The sequence below is a fragment of the Micromys minutus genome (genome assembly GCF_963924665.1).
Source record: "Micromys minutus genome assembly, chromosome: 14".
Classification (NCBI taxonomy): Eukaryota; Metazoa; Chordata; class Mammalia; order Rodentia; family Muridae; genus Micromys; species Micromys minutus.
Window position 1 is genome coordinate 17,337,824 of NC_137983.1, and position 21,998 is coordinate 17,359,821.

The window sequence follows — 21,998 nt, forward strand, 5'->3', positions numbered from 1 at the left end:
CATGCAGGTAGACATAGTTCTGAAGTAGAAACTAGAAATTCTACAGGCAACAGAAAAAGATTGTGTACCATACTGGACATAGCTCCAGCATATATGAAACCTGAAAACCCATCTCTACAGTGACACACTTCCTCTAACAAGTAGACACCTACCCCCAAAGGTCACATCTCCTAATAGGGCAATTCCCTATGAGCCAAGCATTAAAATGCATGAGTTTATGTAGATCAACCCCTATTTAAACCATCAAACCTGTAGATTTCAGTTGCTAGCCCATTTTAAAACTTTATTGTTCTCTGTGTTAAATTTTTTTCGTTTTTCATTTTCTGAGAAATAGTTTATCATAAGAAATGCAAAGTCTACCTTCTAGTCTGTGCCTCATTCGCACTTTCTTGCTAGTATCTTTCTCAGAAAAGTATTTCAGGGATCTTGCTATCAGTTTTACATATTTATTTACAAGCCCAAATTCCTCTAGATATTTTACATGTTGTTCTTTGTAGTTTTTAAATTTACATTTAAATATGTGATAAATTTTGAATGCCTTGATGCTTGGGAGTTCTCTTTCTTCATTCTGTTTTCTGGATATATATATGTCAATATATGTATGTATGTATGTATGTATATATATATATATATATATATATATATATATATGTCAATATGTATGTATGTATGTATGTATATATATATCAGCATTCTTTGATAATACTGCAATTTTTCTTTATTTGCTCAGCTATTTTATTAAGTTGGTCTGTTTCTGGTCTTGTGATCAGTTTCAGTGACCCACTTGTCTGTTTTCACTAACGCTACAATATGCTGATTACTATGGCTTTAAGTCTTGAACTCAAGTGTGTCCAGTTCTCTTTGATTTTCTTAGTATTTACCTAACTTGTTTTTAGTTCTTTACTTCCCACTATAAATTGTAGAATTAGTTTCTTAATACATATACTGCAAATTTGAGTAAGATTGCTTTGAATCTATAGAATATGTTCAGAGGAGATATCTTGTTCACATAATTGGGGACTTCCTATGATCACAGGTATTATCTCCACTTACTTATGTCTAGTTTTTGCTACTCCATAAGAGTTTTGCGTTTCCTTTCACTTATTTTGCTTGCATTTCTGTTATGTTTATAACCAATTATATCATTGTTTTGAATGGCATTTTAAGCAGTTGTGATGAGTAGTGATTTTTCATGGGCAACTTGACTTAATCAGAGAAGAGCCTAAGAGATTCGCAAAGCATGTCTGTGGATGTGTCTGTAGTCAAAAGCATTTCAGGAGTTTGTGTGTAAGTGTGGCCATAACTTTTAGGAATACACTCCTATGTCAATACACCTTCATGTGTCTTTTTGTTCCTAAGCTACAACTTCACAGCACAAGCAGAGTATAACCCAAAGTGTCCCTTCCTGTTTACCAACTGAACCTTTTCAACATGTATTACAAGACCTTGAAGTCTGCATACACCGTCTTTCCTCTTGATTTATCTCAAATTAAGCATGGTTAAGAATGAACTCCTTAACTAGAATGTTCTGGAATATGTTTGCTCCTAACATATGTTCCTACATGTGTCTGTTCAGTCTTCTCAAATAAAATTGCCATGCCTCTGATCAAGAGGACATTGCTTAGGAAATCTTGCTCATGTTCTCATAATCTATAACATTTCTTCACTCTTTTTGTTATTCATTGGCTATGCTTGCTTTGCCATTGTAATCATCAACATGAGAACAAATTGCATTTCCTTATGAGAGGACTGACTAAGTGGGTAAGACCTACCTTGAATGTGGGCAGTCTGATCCTACAGACAGGGTCCTGGCTGGAGCAAAATAGAAAAATATGGAGAAATTGAACTAGTGAAGGCTTTTTCTCACAGCTTCCTGGCCATCGTTGTGTGAGCTAATCTGTGTCACCCACCCCATTGTTATGATGGACAGAAACTCTCAAGTTGTGAGGCAAGTAAATCAACCTTCCTCTATTAATTATTTCACATTGTGATGGTTAATTATAATTGCCAACTTGATTAGAATAGTAAATAACAAGGTGATTAGGAGAGGACATTTGAAGATGTTTGTGAAAGCATTTCCAAAGACACTTGGATGAGGAGAAACTGATTTACTGACTGCAATGAGACCTTTATTGGTAGCACGAAAGGAAAGTAGGAATTGAATATCAGCTGGAGGAGTGTGTTACTTTTGTCTGTTTGAGAGTTGTGTTTTCCTGATCTATTTCTGTATTCCCTATGTGATTATTGTCTACAACAATGTAAGCTTCTTTGCTATGCTGACCCTTTCACGACAGAATCACCCTCCGACACTGTAAACCACAATAAATGATTCCTCTTAAGTTGTTTTCTCAGGTATTTCAGTTACAGTGACACAAGAAGTAATTCATACAGAAAACTGATACCAAAGAAGTGGGGTCACTGTTGTAATTAAACCTGTGGCTCCCGGGTCTTGGAGGTGGTCGCAGGAAGCATGGAGAAGAAGCAATCAAGAGAAAGCCTACAACATGACAAGTACAGCTTAAAGGGTGATTCTGTTCAGGATGCAGAATTGCAGGATGCTGAAAGGGATGTCCACAGAAAAGGCTACGGTCATGAAGTTTCAAATGGAAATGTGAACTTGAGAGTCCATGTTACCATGCTGTCAAAGAATTTCCTTTACAATTTGCCTTAGAGCTGAGTTTTTGAATGAAGCTGAGTAGAAAATTAATGTCCTGATTGTTCTGGTGGAGTGTTGTGTGACACTCTCTTGGGGAGATATAAAACAGTGTTGACAAACCCAAGATAGAAAACAGAAAGAAGGCCAAAATATGGACACTGACATAGTCCAATTTGAACCAGTGAGCTTTACTGGAGGAATACAGGAATATGGGGAGTGGGTTCTGACAGTGAAAGTGACTCAGTACAGTGAGCAAAGCCAGCCCCAGTGTGTGGTCATGTGGATACAAAAGCAAGTTTATAGTGGTGAAACCTGCTGGCTATCACAGTCTTCCTTAGATGCTTCTGATGGAGCCACCAGACCTTATCATCTTTCCTACTGAGTTTCAGTCTGCTCTGCTCTGAACCTTCATTGCTGCTCTCCTATTCTGCACTTTTGGACTGGGAATGTATGCCAGGACTTTCATTCATCCATTCATTTGTAGAGGTTTGGCCAGTTGCTACATATTGTAATGCTAAAATCTGTACCCGAAGAAGGTCTAGTTGCCTATGAGTGAATTTCCAAATTTAAGAGCTTTGTTTGTGTAAACCTTGTTCCTTAATTTAAAACTATTGGTTAAATAAAATTGGAACAGTCAGTTACCTGAAAGATAAGAGGTAGGCAGGTTTTGAGTTTCCTGGTAGGGGTAGTAATGAGAGGGGAGAGGGGAGAAAGGACTGAAGAGAAGAAGGATGTGGGAGAGAGGTGGAAGCCACCACGACAGGAGATGAACAACAAGCACATGGGCAAACAAAAAACAAACAAACAAACAAACAAACAAACAAAACCCAGCAAGTATTTGGGGTACACCACTGGTAAAGTTGCCATGTCAGCAGTTACAAAAGTAGATTATGGGGTTACCTCATAGTAATTGTCAAGCCAAATAATATAACCATCGTCTGAGTCTCATTCATTTGTAATCTAGAATGGACTACCTTTTAAGTTGGTTCAACCATGTCAATTACTTTTGTGTTGGAGATACAGCTCCTGTTTAGTGCGATATGTGGGTGAATCCTGAGGACTGTGGGACTCCATTCTCACTTCTACCATGTAGGTTCTGGAGAGTGAACTCAGGCCATCAGGCTTGGCAGTGGTTTTTATTTTTATTTATTTATTTATTTATTTTTTTCCAGCTGAGTACATCTAGGTAGCCCTGTGACTGATGTTACAGGGTATTACAGTCAAGAGTTAGCCTTAAGTTCTAGAGGAAACTTTGAACTTGAATTTTTGATGTTATGAGAACTGTGGGAATTGTGAATGCTAAAAACAAAATGAACTTTTGCAATGAGATGAAGTACTCGTGATGTCAGTGGTAGTTTAGGTTGGCTCCCAGCTGGGTGAAGTGCAAAAACTATGGTGCTTAAAAGGATTAACTAAGGTAGAAGACCCATTTGTATCGGAGTGATAAATATGGGTCAGTTGCTTGAATGGAGTCAAAGTGAAAAAATAAATGTGCACAGGGCGCTTTTGAATGCCACTATTGTGTTATGACAAGTTGTGGTTCTGGGAGATGTTGTACTGATTGTTTCAGATTTTTCTAACAATTGTGCATGGCATTTGAAAGCAAGCTAGTAGTTTTCCTCTTGTCGCATCTCTGCAATGTCTACACATGTATTTCAAACACTGGACTGCTGGACATCTATTCTTTTTCTGAGGAAGGTTTTCTGTACTTCAGAGACTACATTCTATATGTCCTTGGTTTGTTGAAGAAAGGGAGGGGAATCTTGTCTAAGTGTCTTTTATAAGGGCACTAATCACATCCCTTGAATACCGAGCTCCTCAAATGAATTTGGGATATAGGAACACAAATATTAAATGTATTATCTTCATTCCCATGGTATAGAAAACTGACACAATCAAATGAAACCTAATTGTCAACTTCATATAATTAATCACTGATAGAGAACAGGCTTGGAATTCAAGAAATTAAGTTTTGGAGTTTCTTGAAGACAACGAGTGTGCTTATTCACGTGTATAAAATGCAGCATTACCTTAAACCTGTCTCTCTATGGGGAAAATAATCTCTAATTTAGGTTTTGCTGATATATAAATGTATATATGGCCACAATGTACTAAACTGATTCAGCCTCATTGAGTGAAATTAAGTTATCTTGGGTTTTCTGATATATATTTTACAAGAACTTTGGTTTTATTTTCAATCAGCCTTAACTACAGAACAAGATGAATAACACTGCTTTTATTTAGGAATGGAAAAATGTATTATGACATTTATGGTGCCCAAGGGTTTTTCACAAGTCAGAAAGAAATGAAATGGATTACAAGCAATTAGAAGGGATTTTGTTCTTCTAGATATGTTCTAAGATCTGCTTTTCTTAAAAAATATTATATGTCACCACTCACATTATAGAAATAAGATTTTAATGAGAGAAAACAAATGAGCAAACAAATCTAATGCACGATTCAGAAAGGTCACAAGTTTAAATTAAATGACCAATTCTTAATGCAGTATCCATGCACTGAAACCATAAATAACTTACTTCCCTTTAACTCAGAGGCAAATAGGTTGGATACAGCAGTTCTAACTTCCATTATATCCATCCTGAATGTGGTCATTTTTTATCCTTTAAGTAGATTTGATTTTCTCAGGACTAAAATACGACTTTTAAAAAGACTGGCTGACCCTCGGTTATATGAGAAAATATATACCACATAGAACTTATTTATCACACTTTGTGTTTTAGGTGATCTTGTCACCTCATCTTTTAGTTGTGTAAAATAGTTGAAAACCTACTTGTGGTATGTGATTAGTTACATACTTAAGAAACAAGCCACTGAGAGTTTCTACAAAAGCCTGGGATCTTACCCAAAACTTGACTGGCAAAATGACATGAATGCATTAATTTATTTTCAGAATTGCTATCCAATTATGATATGTGTTACCTACGCCTATCATTCCAGTGCATTTTAGTTGTACAACAAAGATTCTAAATGAGGTTAATTAGGTCCTAAGGTATAAGTTCAATCACCAAACATCAGAACTAATGACATTTAAAAGAATGTTCAACAATATAAAATTATGGGCTTTAAAAGTATATTGAGTACAAAATATCAACTAAAATACATTGTGCCTCTGAAGTCAAAAGAAATCATCTGAGTGTTGATACTGGAAATGGAGGTGTTGATGTTCTTGTACCTATAATAATATGTATTTTTCTAGTGAAAGTCAGTACAGTAAGTAAAGATCTACTATTTTGAAAAGGGAGAAAATGGTCATCATGTGAAACATTTGATATATATTGTAAAGCATTCTCTGCCATCTATTAAAGCTTAAATTCTATTAGTCACTATCTGAATATTGTATTTGGTTACCATTCTGGTATTGTAGATGGGTGTCTTAGGGATGTTTTGCTGTAAAGACACACCATGACCAAGGCAACTCTAATAAAAGCAAACATTTAATTGGGGCTGACTAAGAGTTTCAGAGGTTTAGTCCATTATCATCACAGCAGAAACATCCATGAAGACATGGTGCTGGAGGAGCTAAGATTCCTACATCCTGATCTGAAGGGAGCTAGGATACTACTAAGCAGGCAGTCAAGAAACTGAAATTCTACACTAGGTTGAGTTTAAGCATAGGAGACCTCAAAGCCCATCTTCAAAGTGACACAATTCCTTAACAAGGCCACACCTATCCCAACTGGGCTATCCCCTTAATAGTGCCATTCCCTGTGATCAAAGCATTCAAACATGAGTCTATGGGGGCCATTTGCATTCAAACCACCACAATGGGTTTCATAAATAAGAGATGTTTTCATTATCTTCTGGTTCTTCTCTACCTAAACATGTTAGTTAAAACTCACATACCAACAAATCAAATAGTCATACTGTCATAGAAGCTGGCATAAAATGAAAGACATGTCAGAGACAAAGGGGTTATTTGTCACCCTGCCTTATGTATTTTGAGTATAAAATGAGGCACACACAGGCTTGGGATGGAGGCCTTTGGGAACTAACCTGGTGTGATGACTTGTATAAGCTTGGCCTAGGGAGTGCCATGATTAGAAGGTTTGACTGTTGGAGTAAGTGTGTTATTGTGGGTATGGGCTAAAAGACCCTCATCCTAGCTGCCTTGAAGTTAGTCTTCTACAAGCAGACTTCAGGTGAAAATATAGAACTCTCAGCTCTGCCTGCACAACGCCTGCCTGGATGCTGCCATGCTCCAACCTTGTTAATAATAGACTGAACCTCTGAAACCGTAAGCCAACCCCAATTAAATGTTGTCCTTTATAAGTCTTGCTCTGGTCATGGTGTCTGTGCACAGCAGTAAGACCCTAACTAAGAGAGCTGGCTTCAGTTTACCAGTGACATCTCTTTCACTCTCACTGGTCTCAGAGTGCTTCTTTCAGAAAGATTCCTACAATGCAAGCCAGCATTATACATTGACAGTTAATAGTCTTAGGAAATCATAACCTTTTATTGGGGGCTTCAGACAAATCCACCTTTCATTTCTTTCACAGAAATACATTCTAGCAAACAAATGTGCCCTTTCTCAGGAGGGAAATATCTCAGGCTTATAGAGCATTTGCTATAGAAACATCCTTGAACACACATTCCTGAATACATGGCCATACCACGAAGGTCTGACTGCTTTGCTTTTCCCAGACAATCAGGTCAGGGACCACTGAATACAGCAATATGGGCTGCTTTGAAATATTATGAAAGATTTCTTAGAAAAATGCCATCTGCATGTGCCCCAATACTTTCAACACCTTTAAATATTCTATCAGCATCTTCCAGGATACCTTTGTCTATCAGGAAAAAACTTTCATTTTGAGGATTTAAATACTCTTATCATTTCAGTAATATCCACACAACTTTTGTTATTGTTTATTGTTTGTTATTTTTTTTCTGGCTTATATGAAACATTATAGCATTTCTTCTTTTTTTCCTTTTTTTTTGAAGTATTGTCTTTACTTATATTTCAAATGTTCAAATGTTATTCCCTTTCCTGGATTCCCCTCTGGAATCCCCCTATCCCTCCCCGCCTCCCACTGCCTCTATGAGAGTGTTCCCCAACCCACCCACCCCCTCCCACCTCCCTGCCCTGGCATTCTCCTATACTGGGGCATGCAGCCTTCACAGGAACAAGGGCCTGTGCTCCCGACAAGGCCATCCTCTGCTACATATGGGGCTGGAGCCATGGGTCCCTCCATGTCCACACAACTTAACTGACATATTTTATGCATTAGTCAGGATAGACTGTACTGGACCCTAACTTATGTGCACTGGGTACTGTCACCAATGTCTGCTCCTTATAATTACTCAAGCATACAGGTAGTTGAGGGCAGCAAGCATGTTGTCATGCTTGGAAAAATATGAAGGACTATTGCAATGAGTCAATATAAGTAAATCAAGGACTTGAGATCAAAACTTTTATGACAGTCTGGTTAATAGTGCAAAGCAAGCATAGCAGTTGAGTATAGAGTTTACCTAAATCCTCAGGAAAAATAATCTAGGTATTTCTCTCTGCTGATACTGAACACTTCCTTTATAAAAGAAATGTTATTAATGTGGGCTAAAATTACTTATCAGGTTTTAAGCATTGTTATTAAACTGGTAAGTTCAAATAAGTTCTGCAAACTCTAGGATCGTAGAGCATATTTAAAAATGGCTTCCCAAACAATTCTGGTAGGCAGGATGACCTTGGTACAAAAACATGAGTTATTCTCAACAGGTTACCAACAGTAAATATCAAGTTATGTCTATCATAAAACCGAACAGTATTAACCTGATCATGTTCTGCCTCTCTGTTGGCTGCTCTGGGAAGAAACAAAGTCTGAATCAGGGGTCTACAGTCTGTCTTCTCCATTGCTGGGCAGAGGGGAGTCAGGTCTGGGAGGAATGCTGTGCCACCTGTGTACCACGGAGTCATGTTCAGGGGTACGGTTGGGAGTGGGTTCCACCCGTCTGCTTCACTCTCGGAGCACTAGCATACCAGGTAGAGAGGAGCAGAGAGGGGCAGAGTCTGAACAAGGAGACCAGCAGAACGTAGTTGGAATGTCTGAATGGGAGCTAGAGCCCAGTATAGCAGAGAAACAGGAAGAGAGAAGGTCTCCCTCAGTTTTAGGCACAGCTTTTTAAGAGGAAGGTCTTCTCTGAATGGGTCCTTGGTGAAGGAACTCTCTGTGACGATCCTTGCTTGCTCATACTGGTTTATTGAATGGCAGGTGTAAATTTGCATACACTTTATTTTGGATGAATCATGGATAAAATATCTTTTCTGGAAACACCCTGGAAGGGAAGTTCATTGGCTGAAGACTCGGGGTTATCTACATACCTCACAGTATCTAGCTACTAGCATGAGAAAAACTCCAGGTCTTCAGTGGGGTGACTTGGAAACGCTTTCCTGAGCAGGTAGAGGCAAATAGGGGAGGTTCCACTCCTGCCATTTCCAATTCTGAGCTTCCCTTACTATTTCTTATGCCTGTCTTATAGTACAGTCCCACATGCCCTACATATTAAGGTTTGACAACAATAAAATGCATTCAACTTATCAGCAATTTCGGATTAATGAAATGAGCATTTTGAATTAAGTGACGACATTTAGACATTAGACATATACTGTCTTTGTACTTGTTAGGTATGGGTAGGTGATATGAAAATTTGGAAAATGTCAACCTAGACAACACATTTGCTGATATTGTGTAACTGTAGTCCTAAATGATTTTCAAAAGTAAGTATCAATACTATTTGTTGCCCAAAAGATCAGAGATTTCTGTGTATCAACAATATTCACCTACTCAGTGCTTTACTAAAGATAAATCCAAAAGAAAACAATGAAGAATTAAACATTCATTAGCTTTTCATAATGTATAGAACAATACCCATATACTTTAATGATATCACTGCTGCTTTGGGGTCTTATAGAATATCCGGTAAAAGCTAATGATTGGTAGTAAGAGACATACCACTGTAACTTCTGAAATTCAATCAGGTCTAATCTGCTGAGATGGTTCGCTGGGACCTGGCATGCTGTGTCCTCTGAGTACTCAGATACAGATACTTTACTTTCTATGGGATTATAAAGCCCCAGAAGTTTATTACTGCATTGATCAGAAATTCACTTAAAGTAGAAAAATATACATCATATATGTATGCATATTCATTTTTGAGTGGTAAACAGAGCTTAAATAAAAATAAATAAAGATGTGGATACAGAAACAGCACTACAGCATAATTTATTTTTGCACTTAATTTATACAAGAACTTGAAATAAGTGAAGAACACTCCAGAATATGAGTGAGCAACTTTCCCACCATGTACTTCCTCTTTACGCTCTGACAGACGAGACAGATTAGATGCAGTCGACTTTTTCTTCAGTTGCCTGATTGTGTAGAGAATTATAAACCATGAACCTAAATTGAGTAAATGTTGGAAGTCTGTTGCAGGCAGCACCTTGAGGCAAAAGAGACAGAATAGGGTTATAGGAGGCGTGTAATCAGAATAAAGATAACATTTCTGCACACATTGCTTATGCGGCATACCTGGATCCATATATATATATATATATTGCCCTTCATGCCTTCATATAGTAATCATGGATAAGGTAATTACAGCCTTTGAAAATTGTTTTATGTGAATAGGTGCTTGTCTGTGTATGTATGTACACTTGCATGTGTGCCTGGTGTCAAGGAGATGAGGAGGAAGGAGGCAGACATTCTGGAACTGGAGTGCAGATGGTTGGGGGTGCTGGGAACCTAATGTGTGTGTAGGTTCTATACAAGAACAAGTACTCTTCATGAGTGGGACAGAGCTAACCACCCCCTCACATACAACATATCTGTATCAAACGTGCAACTTGGTCTTCATATGAGACGCATAACAGTGGGAGCAGGGGCCTCTTAAACTCTGCTGCCTGCCTTTGGATCCCATTCCCTTAACTGGGCTGTTTTAGCCTCAGTAGAAGACACAGTTAGTTCTACTGCAACTTGATATGCTAAGGCAGGTGGATATCCATGGGAGAAAATGAGAGAGGGGAGGGGGAGGAAGTGAGAGGGAGGGACTGGGGAGGGACTGGGGAGAGGAGGCAGGGGTAGCTTCAGTCAGGATGTAGTATTAATAAATTAAACAATTACGGAAATAAAAAGAACAAGTGCTCTTAACTTCCGAGCCACGTCTGCAGCCCTTCATCGGCCCCGTGAACATTAGAGAGAGGATGCCCCCATGAGCTTGCTGTCATGCTAGTATTTTACTCTTTCCATCCCTTTCTTCGAAAACATAAAAATGTTTATTTTCCTAGCTAATAGAATGTCCTCTTACTATAAACCCTTACCACATCATTGCTTTCGTTCCCCTGCTAGTTTACTTTTACGCAAAGCAATAAGAGTTATTAGTCAACATGCTTTCTGTCTGCGTTCAGTTTCTGTTCATACCTGCAGGGGGAGAGGTCCTTCTGTCATGACTTTATTAGAAGGAGTCAACTTCTAATTCATACAGTTAGATAATTAGTATCTTCCCACCCTGCTAAATGTAAATTTGAGCCTTCTGTGGCTTATCTGTTAAGAGGGAATCATTAAGCTGCCTTATTTCATACATAAAGCACCCCCTCATAACTTTCTTTGACTTTTATGTCTCAGAACTTAAAAAAGAATTAGGCATTCTTCAAACAGGCTCTTCAAATACAAAAGTGTGGGAAGTAAAAGATCAAAGAACAGCAGCGAGCAGTCTAGCCTAATAAGCTCTATTGATCAGTAGGCTGTGTGTATTCTCCATCTGAAGGCTCAGTAACGGGAATCCGCAGTGGTTGACCTTCTACACTTTTCGGATGGGACTGGCTCACAAGGAAGCAAACAGAACAGAAGCCATGGCACAGCAGTGGGAGAATAATTCCACTGGCCCATCTGCTTCCTCACTAGTAAGTGTCTGCTCTTCAGAGCACCAAGAAGACTCAAATGGTGGAGATGTTTTAATGCATGAGAAAGAAGCAAGGGAGATTAATTTATCCCTACTATCTCTAACCAGTAAAAGCAATTGATTGAATTTGCCTATCAACATGCCCTCCAGCCCAAACTAAACTTTTAGGATAGATGCAAAAGAAAGACTGCAGCAGAACAGAGTGTGACTCCCAGCAGTCAAACTTGCAGCACTTGAGGTCTGTATTTCAATGCACAGCAGACTTGACACATCATCAATGGGCCTGTACTCAAAACCTACCTAACTTTTACAGACACCCTTTCTATACAGAATAGAGTTGAGAACGTGCTCAGATAGAAGGAGTGTGTATCTTCTAGGGCCACTTGTAAATTCACTCAAATAAAAACACATCGAACTTACCATAACTTCCAGTCACATTGGCACATATAACAGCACCAAAGAATTTTGGATAGTACTTCTGAATTCTTGAAATCACTTTTTGGCAAGCTATGGCTGGGTCGTCTCCTCTTCTCATATATTCTACAGCTTGGTAGCTAATATAAACAAAGACAGCTTAATATCAGAGAACAGAATAAACAATAACTCCACACTAAGTTGCTATCAGAAATAAACACATTTTCATATCTAGCCTAATACCTATGAATGAATACAAGCCAGTAATTCCTACCCAGCATTACTACCAAGCAAGCAAAGACTGCTACAAAGTTATCTGTTCACGTCATCCACTATTATTTTCAGATGAAGACTATTACTTTCCACTTTGGCAGAGTAACTGTCACTTTAGAAATAACGGCCAACACAGACGTTCTATTTGCGTAAGGAAAAGCTAGAATCACAGGGAAAACACTGTGCACGTGTGGTTATTAATTGCACAGTCATCTCACTGTGACCTTGTGTCAACGTAAACAGATCATAAGCATCACAGGATAAAGATGACTTGACTGAAGGATCACAAGCTAACTAGCAACAAGAACCAAAAATAAAGAAAAGGGACAAAACAACAAGCAATGATACCCATTCCCCAGCTTTATGAAACTCTCTTGCACATGACTTTGAACAACACACTACAAATACCCCATCTGCCCTGGCATTTACGAGGTAAGACGTCCCACCTTGGCAGAAAGCGCAGGAGTGTGTCACCATCTCCAGTGGCCGCAGCTGCTCCCGCCATGTCATCAGCATAGGCTCCAGCCCCAGGGATCGGTGAATCTCCTACACGACTTTGTGAATTGAAAAACATAAAAATTTAGGACAGGAAACCAAATGTAAACTAAATCATGTTGTAAACTTTCAACAGCAGCTGGCTGTTGTTTTAGGTCAATTCTTCACAGAATGTATTTTTTTTTGTTTTTCAATTAAGGTTTTCAAAGAGCAAGGTTGACCTATGACTTTGTTTTCAGATAGATTTGCACTGTTACACAACTAAATTCTTAGAAACAGATTAAAACACTGCTTTCTCCCGACAGTGGAGAGAGATTACTTAAAAGTGAAATATAAATTCTAGAGATCTGCTGTACACATGAAACTACATTTAATAATAATACATATTGGATGTAAAACCTGCTAAGAGGAGAGACTCTAAAAAGCATGCGAGATAACATGTAAGTTAAATAGCTTGGTTCCACTCTTTCTCATGTTTTTCTACGTATGAAAGTACCATTAATACGTATACTTTCATTTTAATGAACAGTGTCATCGGTCACTGTGTCAGCTCACACGGATTTGCAGTGACTCCTCTCTGCTTACACATCCCTCACTCTCCGCTCCTCAACAGCTCTGAGGATTTCCTTACACAGCTTTCTCCATGACATGCCCAACTTCTCCTCATTTCCTCTTTTAATAAAACTATTAAATGCCTTTCTTCTAAAACAAGGCAAGAACAATGACAAAATAAGCCTACAGCTTCTCCTGCGTTCTTAATATCTACTACTGCCACAAGCTATTGGTATTCTATAAACACTGAAGTGCATGCACATACACGCGGACACACACACACACACACACACACACACACACACACACACAGCAGCCACCAGAAGCCATCAACCTGGAGTGCTGACTACTTGCACACACTAGGACCACTGGCTGCATGCTGCTTGTCCCCCTTTGGTTCCTGTACCCAGGTGCCAGCCTCAATTCTTACTTTACAACATCACTGACTACGCAGGTGACAAAGATTAACTCAGCGCCCCTAAACTCTGGAGCACCCAGGTGTGATGCGTGCTCTGGCCATTAACATATGCTATGATGATTTCTTCCACATCTGTCTGTGAGGTTAGGATTTCATTTTATCCTTGGCATCCTGCACAAGCCTTAGGATACACTGTTTTACATCTGATACGCATTTGAGAAGTCTGTCCTTGGGGAAACACTAACCCAGGTATTTTGAATTTTATACCATTTGTAGATGTGCCAGCAGCAGTCTGTCCCATCTTATGTATTACAACCATGCCTAGAGATTAAGAAACAAAACAAAACAAGGTGAGTACCTAACATATCCCTTAAATCCATCCACACAATGGACCAGCTGAGGACTGCTAATGTATGTGGGTTTGGGTTACATCTCCATAAAGTGATGGATTTGGAGGGCACTGTGGGCAGATGCGATGTTATTGGGAGCAGTGCCCTAATTAGTGGGATTAATACAAGAAACCAGAACTACACACACCACCTACGAGCAGAAACTGGGACTGCAGCAGACACTGAATCTGTCACTGTCTGCATCTCGAACTGCCCACATATAAAACTGTGAGAAATAATTTGCTTATAAATCATCTTGTCTATGGTAGTATGTTTTTACATACCGACTGCATTAAGAAAATAAAGTATGCTCTGTTATTTATTATACGTAGAAAAACAGGAAAATTTAAGAATACTAAAAACTGTATCAGTGGTATTAGCCTATAATCGTTAATGGCTTGGTTTCATAGTATGATTGAACATCCACAACAACAACAACAACAAAAAAAAAAAACCCAAAGACCAAAAACCAAATCTACCAGTTACCTTCAGTACATTTTAAAGGGCAATTTCCAATAAAATCAATCATTGTGATTAAGAGAAACTGTCAACATTTCAGCTTAGAAAAATGATTACAGGTCATTTTATATAGCAAATTACATAAAATAACCAAAGTATTAAATATGAATAATTTGATAACATTTTAACAGTCACTGGACATTTGGTGTTTTGTATAAGTGATTACAAAAGTGTATTTAGATACTAAGATGACATATATATGTAAATATATACTATATATCTATATGTAGTATATATAGATATACACACACCACATATATGTTTTGAGGTTTCTTATATATATATAAAATATATGTATGTACATGTAGTGAGAGTGGCATACACATACCAATGCAATATTTACTTGGCAGTTAAAATAATAAAAACAGGCGAACTTCTGGCACATGAGCAAAAATGAGTATGAGCTATGGCAGGTCATTAAGTAAAATAACCAACACAACTACATAGAAAGTGAATTACCAATAGTATCATGACCACGGACATCCAGTTCTTCCTGGGCAGAAGTACTACGCTCTGAGGAACCAGATGGTTTGTAGGGTCCGCAGTATTTCGAAGGATCTGGTACAACGTTCTGTAAACAAGATTCCAGATCTTTGGTTAAAAAGGGTGTTTCAGAAATGGGCAAATAATTGTGTATGATTGCTAATCACTAAAAGAAACCAGAAAGATCTCAGTAACTTAAACCTCAAAAGTTAGCTTAATGCTATGTTAAATTATGTACTGTGGATCAGAACCGCATGCGCAAAGACTATGATGCTAAATGCCATCGTAACACAAATAAATCCTCAGAACAATGGCAGGTTTACAGTTTTTAGAAATTATATGTTTGAGCACAAATGGAGGGACCCATGGCTCCAGCTCCAGAAGATGGCCTTACTGGGCATCAACCGGAGGCTGATTTCCACAGTGAAGGCTCATTTCCTCAGTGTAGGGGAATGCCAGGGCAATGAGGTGGGAGTGGGTGGGTGGGAGAGGGAGCATTTTCATGGAAGCAAGGAGAGGGGGGATGGGGGATGGGAGAGAGCAAAAAAAGGTTAACATTTGAAATGTAAATACATAAAGTATCCAATAAAAATAGAAAAAGAAACTCTACGTTCATCTCAAAGGAAGAAGTACCCAATCAACCTGTACATGTAAGAATATGGTTCCCAGATGACAAATTGTGAGATTCCCAGTAAAATCTGTTTTAAAAGCAAGCTAACTTTTAATCTTGGTTTATAAAGTATGTACCTTTGACACAGAGATATGGCATTGTCAGCTGCAACGTTTACACTTGAGAACTGCTCAATCTATCATGACACAAAACAACACAGCACAGAATGTCGGGCCTTAAGTAATTTTGTAGATCTGTGTTGGGCACCACTCAGCTTCATGGAGCCTGCAAGCCATGAGCGGCATCCCACTAGCTGCAGCCATTTTAAGTGGCCGTAGAAGATTCTGTTAAATATGAAAAGTACAAGAATATACCAGTAAATGTAGCTTGTTCAAACAGATGGGTAGGAAGATAAGAACTTGTTTCTTTCTTTTTTCAGATGAGGTGAGGTTTCTCTGTGTGGCCCTGGCTGTCCTAGAACTAGCTCTCAAGACCAGTCTGGCCTGAAACTCAGAGAGCTGCCTGTCTCTGCTTCCTAGCTGCTGGGCATGCACCATGACAACCACCAGGCCAGGACAAGAACTTAACACAGGCTGAGCACCCCTTGTCTGAATAGCTTGGCTTAATAGCAATTTTTATATGTACATAATGAGATAGCTCACAGATGGACCCGAGTGAGTGTAAACACAAAGTCCACCCATGTTTTTGTGATAATGTTTCTGTGATTATTCTGAAGACAACTGCACAGGCTTTTAGTTGCACTTGTGGTTTGACTGCAGTGCATTAAGTCGTATGGTTTTTCACGCTCATACCCGTGACATCACGCTGGTGCTGAAAGCGTTTAGAAACTTCAGATTTTCCTTTAGGGATGCTCATTCTACTCATACCTCATGAGACTGTGCACAAGCTTTACAGTTAGCTGTTTTATGAAGAATGAGCTAAGCCTTGGTAACTAGAATTACAGGAAGAGATTAGAGACTAAGATAGTCCATGGAAGTCTGGCAAAAACCAAACTGATTTGTGCTAAAATTCCTACTCAAGAAAAATGACCCCACTAGAGACAAACTAGATACTGAACTTTCTTCTACTCAAAACATGGGCTATATTGGATATATTTGACATGGATAACATCTAAGAAATATTCTGGACTGCTGATTTTGTTTCAAGAGATTGCAAGTAAAACAATGCCGATGGAGTCAGTTCAATTCTTCATCGTAAACCTTGAATTTACGTATTTACTGCCAGAGAGCAGGAGTTATTAACCTCAGAGCCTTAGAGGGGAGCCTTAGGGGGATGCGCAAAAATGGGCACACCCAGCCTCAATGTCTACCACTGGTTCTCAGTCATCAACAGAGGCAAAAGTGGGCCAAAGGGATCACTGAACATTTTCAAGACACTGTCTTTTTAAAGTTGAATTTACATACATACTCTCCAATAATTTGGCTGGCAATTTCGAGAAAGCCAGTCTGAATGAAGAGCTCTTGAGGTATTGGTAGATAAATCCTCATTGGTGAAGCCCATACTTTCCGCAAACTTGGTGGCTGGAGAAGAAAGGGGAAAGTGTAAGTCCATGCCTTATTTTCCAAGCAAAATACATGTATTAGAGGCACTCTGGGGTAGCTGTCACTCACACGGGGCGTGGAAAGACACCTGAGGCGGGTGGTACATGGCTTCCAAAGGACCTTTTAGACATAAACAGTGTTAACGGGGTAGTTTATGGATTTTCAGCGTCCCCGTGTCTTTCCCATGACTGATTCTCTACAGAGCTCTGGATTTTGTATCTCTGTATCATTCCCATGACTGATCTGTTGGAAACCTTAGGGTTGTGTATCTCAGTCTTTCCCATGACTGAGCCTTTAGAAACCTTCAGGCTGTGTTTACATTTCCTACTGTGTCACTGTTACATCTTCCCCTTCTACTCTGAAAAACTGCAGCCGTTCAGAGTGCACACCTCTCACTGACACACAATTCTATTGCTTTAACGAGAGTGAAAAGAACCCACACACGAATGGATTCCAAACACTAAAACCTATCCTTTCCAGGTAATCTGGGATTCTATGCCAAGCCTATTAAGGCTGCTTCACAAATAGATAATTAAGATATAAAACGTATATGTTATCCTATATCATAATGTATATAATTATCACATATATCATATAAAAGTGCCCCCTGGGTCTGATATGGGTAGAAATCCAGTTCCAGGAAGGGAACTGATGGGAGTCATCCTTCCACAGCAGCAATCGCTCAGAAACAGATAAGAATGTATTACTTACAATGTGGTCTTAAAGATTCAGAAGTAACCTCTTTAGTTACTGTCTTATTGTGAAATAAGCAGTGGGAATTTGAACTTAGGTCTCCTTTGCTCTGTACATTGCTGTGAATCCCTTTTTTCTTTTTCAGTGACAACAGACAGAAAGACTAGAGTAGAATTTCAGTGTGGATTTAAAAATACCTGAGTCCCCTACTAAAAGCGTGTGTGTGGTATGCTCCAGGACTTTGCGAGCCACTCCAATCGCGTTTTTAATTCTTCTAAGGCCTCCCACTGCTCCCACATCCATAGCAGTGCTGGAAGGCAAGAACGTGGAAGATTTATCAAGGCATTTTCTGTTGCTACTTGAGCAGAAAAAACTGCATTTCTCCATGCGGCAATATGTTGAAGGCGAAACTGCATCTCAACACGGAAGTGAAAAACAGCCATAAAGTTCACGGTTTCCCACAGACAAAATTCAAGAAGGAAAAGACCATTCAGTATATATACCAACACATTATTTCAAACACGGCTTTTACAGAGGCCTTCAGGATGAGGTCACTCAAACCACAAGCACTGGCAAATGGCAGTAAAAACTGGGACACAGGCACACTTCTGTATCTCAGGGCTCCCTTCAGCCAAAGCTATTCAACTCCTTCCTTTTCTATGATCCCAAGTATCAGCACAATCTGTCAGCCTTATTTTCTTTTCTGTTAACTTTTTGCGTAGGAAGGGAGAAGCCTCAAAGCCAGGGGTTCTAACCGATGATCACATTCCTGCATCCGTTATGAGCTAACCTGATAGGAAAGCGCAAAGACAAGCAAGTCCCGAGGAGCATCCTTACCCATCCATGATCATGGCATCCAGGGTGGTTTCCCCAACTTCATCAGGACTGCCTCCAAAGCCGACGGTACCATCACACTGCTCCTTCTCACACGTAGCACAGCCGTTCTCCACGGCATCCAGGGCAGAACCTCCAGACTCCAACACCCGCCACGCTGTTAAATTCCAATAGCGCTGATTTAAAGTCATACACTTTTCAATGTGAAATGCAACAGGCCAAGAACAGTTTGAGATGTCTATTTAAGTCTTTGTTTTTTTTTTTTTTTAATTTTTTATTTAACATTTATACTGCTGAAATTTTAACAAGCCATTTTCCAAATGGGACAAAAAACACAGCAGGAAAACTAGAATGAAAAATTATATGGCTAGTTACTATAAAGAATTCAAAGACATACGCTCTTAGTGGAAAGTGAATTAAAAAAAAACGTTATCAGCAACTATTTTTCTCTGTGTAATAAATATGTCATCTTTAAGAGAGATAATTTAAACTATTTGGACACAGTTGAACTTTAAAAATATTTTCAACTACAGCCTAACATTTCTTTATTACTGTTCTTCTCCTTTTATGAGATAGGGTCTTGCCCAAATGAAAATTCACATACAGCCTAAGCATGTTTAGAAGTCTGGGTCTTCCTAACACAGCTACTTGAGAGCTGAAATTATAGGCATATGTCACTCAATAGATTACTAAAATATGCACATTTCACACTGTCACTGAGAACAAGTATCATGGCAAATCTCAGCAGAATATTACAATAGCAAATGACTTCATGGGAGTGAATGGATCTCATCTTCATGCAGCTTTTCATACAATATTTTATAACTATAATTCTCAAATTCAAAAGAAGTGGAGAGACATGAAAAAAGTAATCCAAGGCCACAGAGTATATTGCAGAAGTTGCCCAGTTTTGAAAAGTCATTTCTCTAAGATGCTCACGATTCTTGTTTGGTTGTTGTTTGTGTTTTGTGGTGTTCTGTGGGTATCGAGAAGGTAGGTCTTGAAAGGACAGTTGTTTTACTTATAATTCCTTAAAGGATCGCTTTAAGAAGGGCCTTCCCACACTTCAATACTGGCAACGCTCACACGGAATTGTACTCTGCATATAATGGTGTACGTTGTTTCATTACTGTTGGGGGTCTTTTTCTCGGTCTTAGTTCTCACTTACCCTGACTCCCACGCACTCTCCACAACATTCAGATTTTCCTGCACTGGATTCTGGATCCAACTGTGTCCACAAATGTTTAATGTGACAGCATTCTCAAGTGTGACAGCGTTAGGGGCTATAAGGCACAACCCTAAGGAAGTCTAACGATAATTTGAATGCGTACGTGACACGGAGAGCCTGACACACATTGATCAAACCTATGTATTGATAGGTAATTACCAACTGTTTCCTAAGCTGGAATCCAGAAGATAACTGGAGAAACAGGAAGGAGGCTTTCACCAGAAGTGTAGTGTGGGAGAAGACAGAATACTTCATGGCCACCAAAAGTTAAGGCAGGTGACCCTGTAGTAGTAAAGCAACTAGGCAGAAGTGTTACAGATCAGGTAACATGGTAGGGAAGATAATAATAATAATAATGATAATAATAATGATAATAATGATAATAATAATGATAATAATAATAATAATAATAATAATAATAATAATAATAATAATAAAAACCAGATTCTGAAAAGCACCAGCGGCAGGGAGGATGGAGAGGGCCCGGTGCAAAATGAAGAAGGAAAGGACGCCCGGCCTTCTGCAAGTCTCCCTTTGCAGCTCCAGTAAGGTCAAGGGCCCAGTGCAGCTTCCTGCAGAGGAGGTCGCTCAGCGCAGCCACCCACCCCGGGCTGCCGCTCCGCACCTGCTTCTGTGGCATTCTTAAAAGGCCAAGTGTTGACGACCAGGGGCAGAGGGTTGAGGCCCCGCACCAGGGGCATGCCCAGCACGAGCGGCAAGAGAAGCAAAGGCAGATTCGACTTCCGCGCCATAGCAGACAGAGCCGCCGAGCAGCGCGAGAAAAGTCCCGGCGGGCCGCGCGCTCGACCGACCAGCGCGAGAAAGGTCTCGACCAGCTCAGACCCGGGGAAAACTCGTGATTCCCCTTGATCCCGTCCCCAAACTCCCTCAACTCTCGCGAGATGAGGCCTTGTGTATGTTCCTGAGGGTTTTTGTTTTGTTTTGTTTTAAATCTGATACTGTGATTCTTTAGTGGTCTGGTCTGTCGAACTCTTTTTAGCTCCTTTTGAAAAATACATATGTACTATTATTACTTTCTGTGCTTAGCCTGTTTTTAAAGGGAGAACGACCTTATTGAAAATGAATATGAAATGATGCTACCCCTAATTGGAGGACGTTTGAAACCTCAGGTAGCTGATAAGATACTATTTGATTTTTATATATTTGCCATCTTAACTGCAAATTAAAGGTATACAGTTGGCCAGATCTAAAATCTACCCTGGGCTTCCTTAAATTTTTAAAAAAGATGATGAATAGGTGAAATGCTCTTGCTTAGAACCAAGTTCGTTTGAGACATTTTCAACACATACTTGACATAGTTTCTTCACCACAGGTTTTTGTAGGACGTCCTTTAGTTACAAATCCCTGAGCTGGAAGAAAAGGACACGCTGGGCAAACAGAAACATACCCTGTACATTGCCCACTGAGGTGCAGATTCCTTGCCTTCAGCCAAGAAGGCTAATTCCATTCTTTTCCGAAGGTATTTTATTTTATCTTTATGCCTGGCACCATTAAGTACTAAATAAATGTTTGAATAAAAGGAGAAATGGGAGCTTTACATGCATGGTGCCGGCTGCTCATTTTGATAATTCAGTTGCAGTGCAGATGTGTGAGCATGGACCAGTAATCCCATTGGGACTCTGGGATGCTTGTCCGTGGAGCAGAAGGAAGACATAATTTAAAAGAGCATCTATAAATCTATCCAGACTAGTAAAATATGAACTAGGTAGGAGTTGTGAGGCTTAGAAACTCTTCAAGGTTCTTTTTGCATGGAAACTGAATCTGCAATTTAAACAGCATAAGATATCCTAGAATTATCCCAAGGCAGGGAAGTGCTATTAAAAAGTTAGGTGTAATTAAAAAGAAATGACACATGATCCTTCTATGGGATTTTGGAGGAGGACCAAACTATTTGTGCTGTGCTAATGAGCATAAAGCTCGTGCTAGGTGAGATGAGAA

General features: G+C 39.3%; 1 protein-coding gene across 1 annotated transcript; it reads right to left on the reverse strand.

Moving 5' to 3' along the window:
- Window positions 1-9,884: 9,884 nt before the first annotated feature.
- AGA (aspartylglucosaminidase) lies at window positions 9,885-20,802 on the reverse strand. The gene is made up of 9 exons (XM_080928379.1): window positions 20,665-20,802; window positions 18,815-18,968; window positions 18,175-18,287; window positions 17,151-17,263; window positions 15,089-15,200; window positions 13,967-14,042; window positions 12,703-12,810; window positions 11,990-12,123; window positions 9,885-10,111 (listed from the first exon to the last, which is right to left on the reverse strand). Exons 1-9 carry the CDS (start codon window positions 20,789-20,791, stop codon window positions 10,011-10,013), a joined length of 1,038 nt encoding a protein of 345 aa, XP_080784505.1. The 5' UTR covers window positions 20,792-20,802; the 3' UTR covers window positions 9,885-10,010.
- Window positions 20,803-21,998: the final 1,196 nt, after the last annotated feature.

Coding starts and splice junctions, on each gene's coding strand:
- AGA (XM_080928379.1), bottom strand. CDS start 20,791: ATGGCGCGGAAGTCGAATCTGCCTTTGCTTCTCTTGCCGCTCGTGCTG. Junction 18,969..20,664: donor TAAGAATGCCACAGAAGCAG/GTGCGGAGCGGC, acceptor GGAATTTAACAG/CGTGGCGGGTGTTGGAGTCT. Junction 18,288..18,814: donor GATGCCATGATCATGGATGG/GTAAGGATGCTC, acceptor CTTGCCTTCCAG/CACTGCTATGGATGTGGGAG.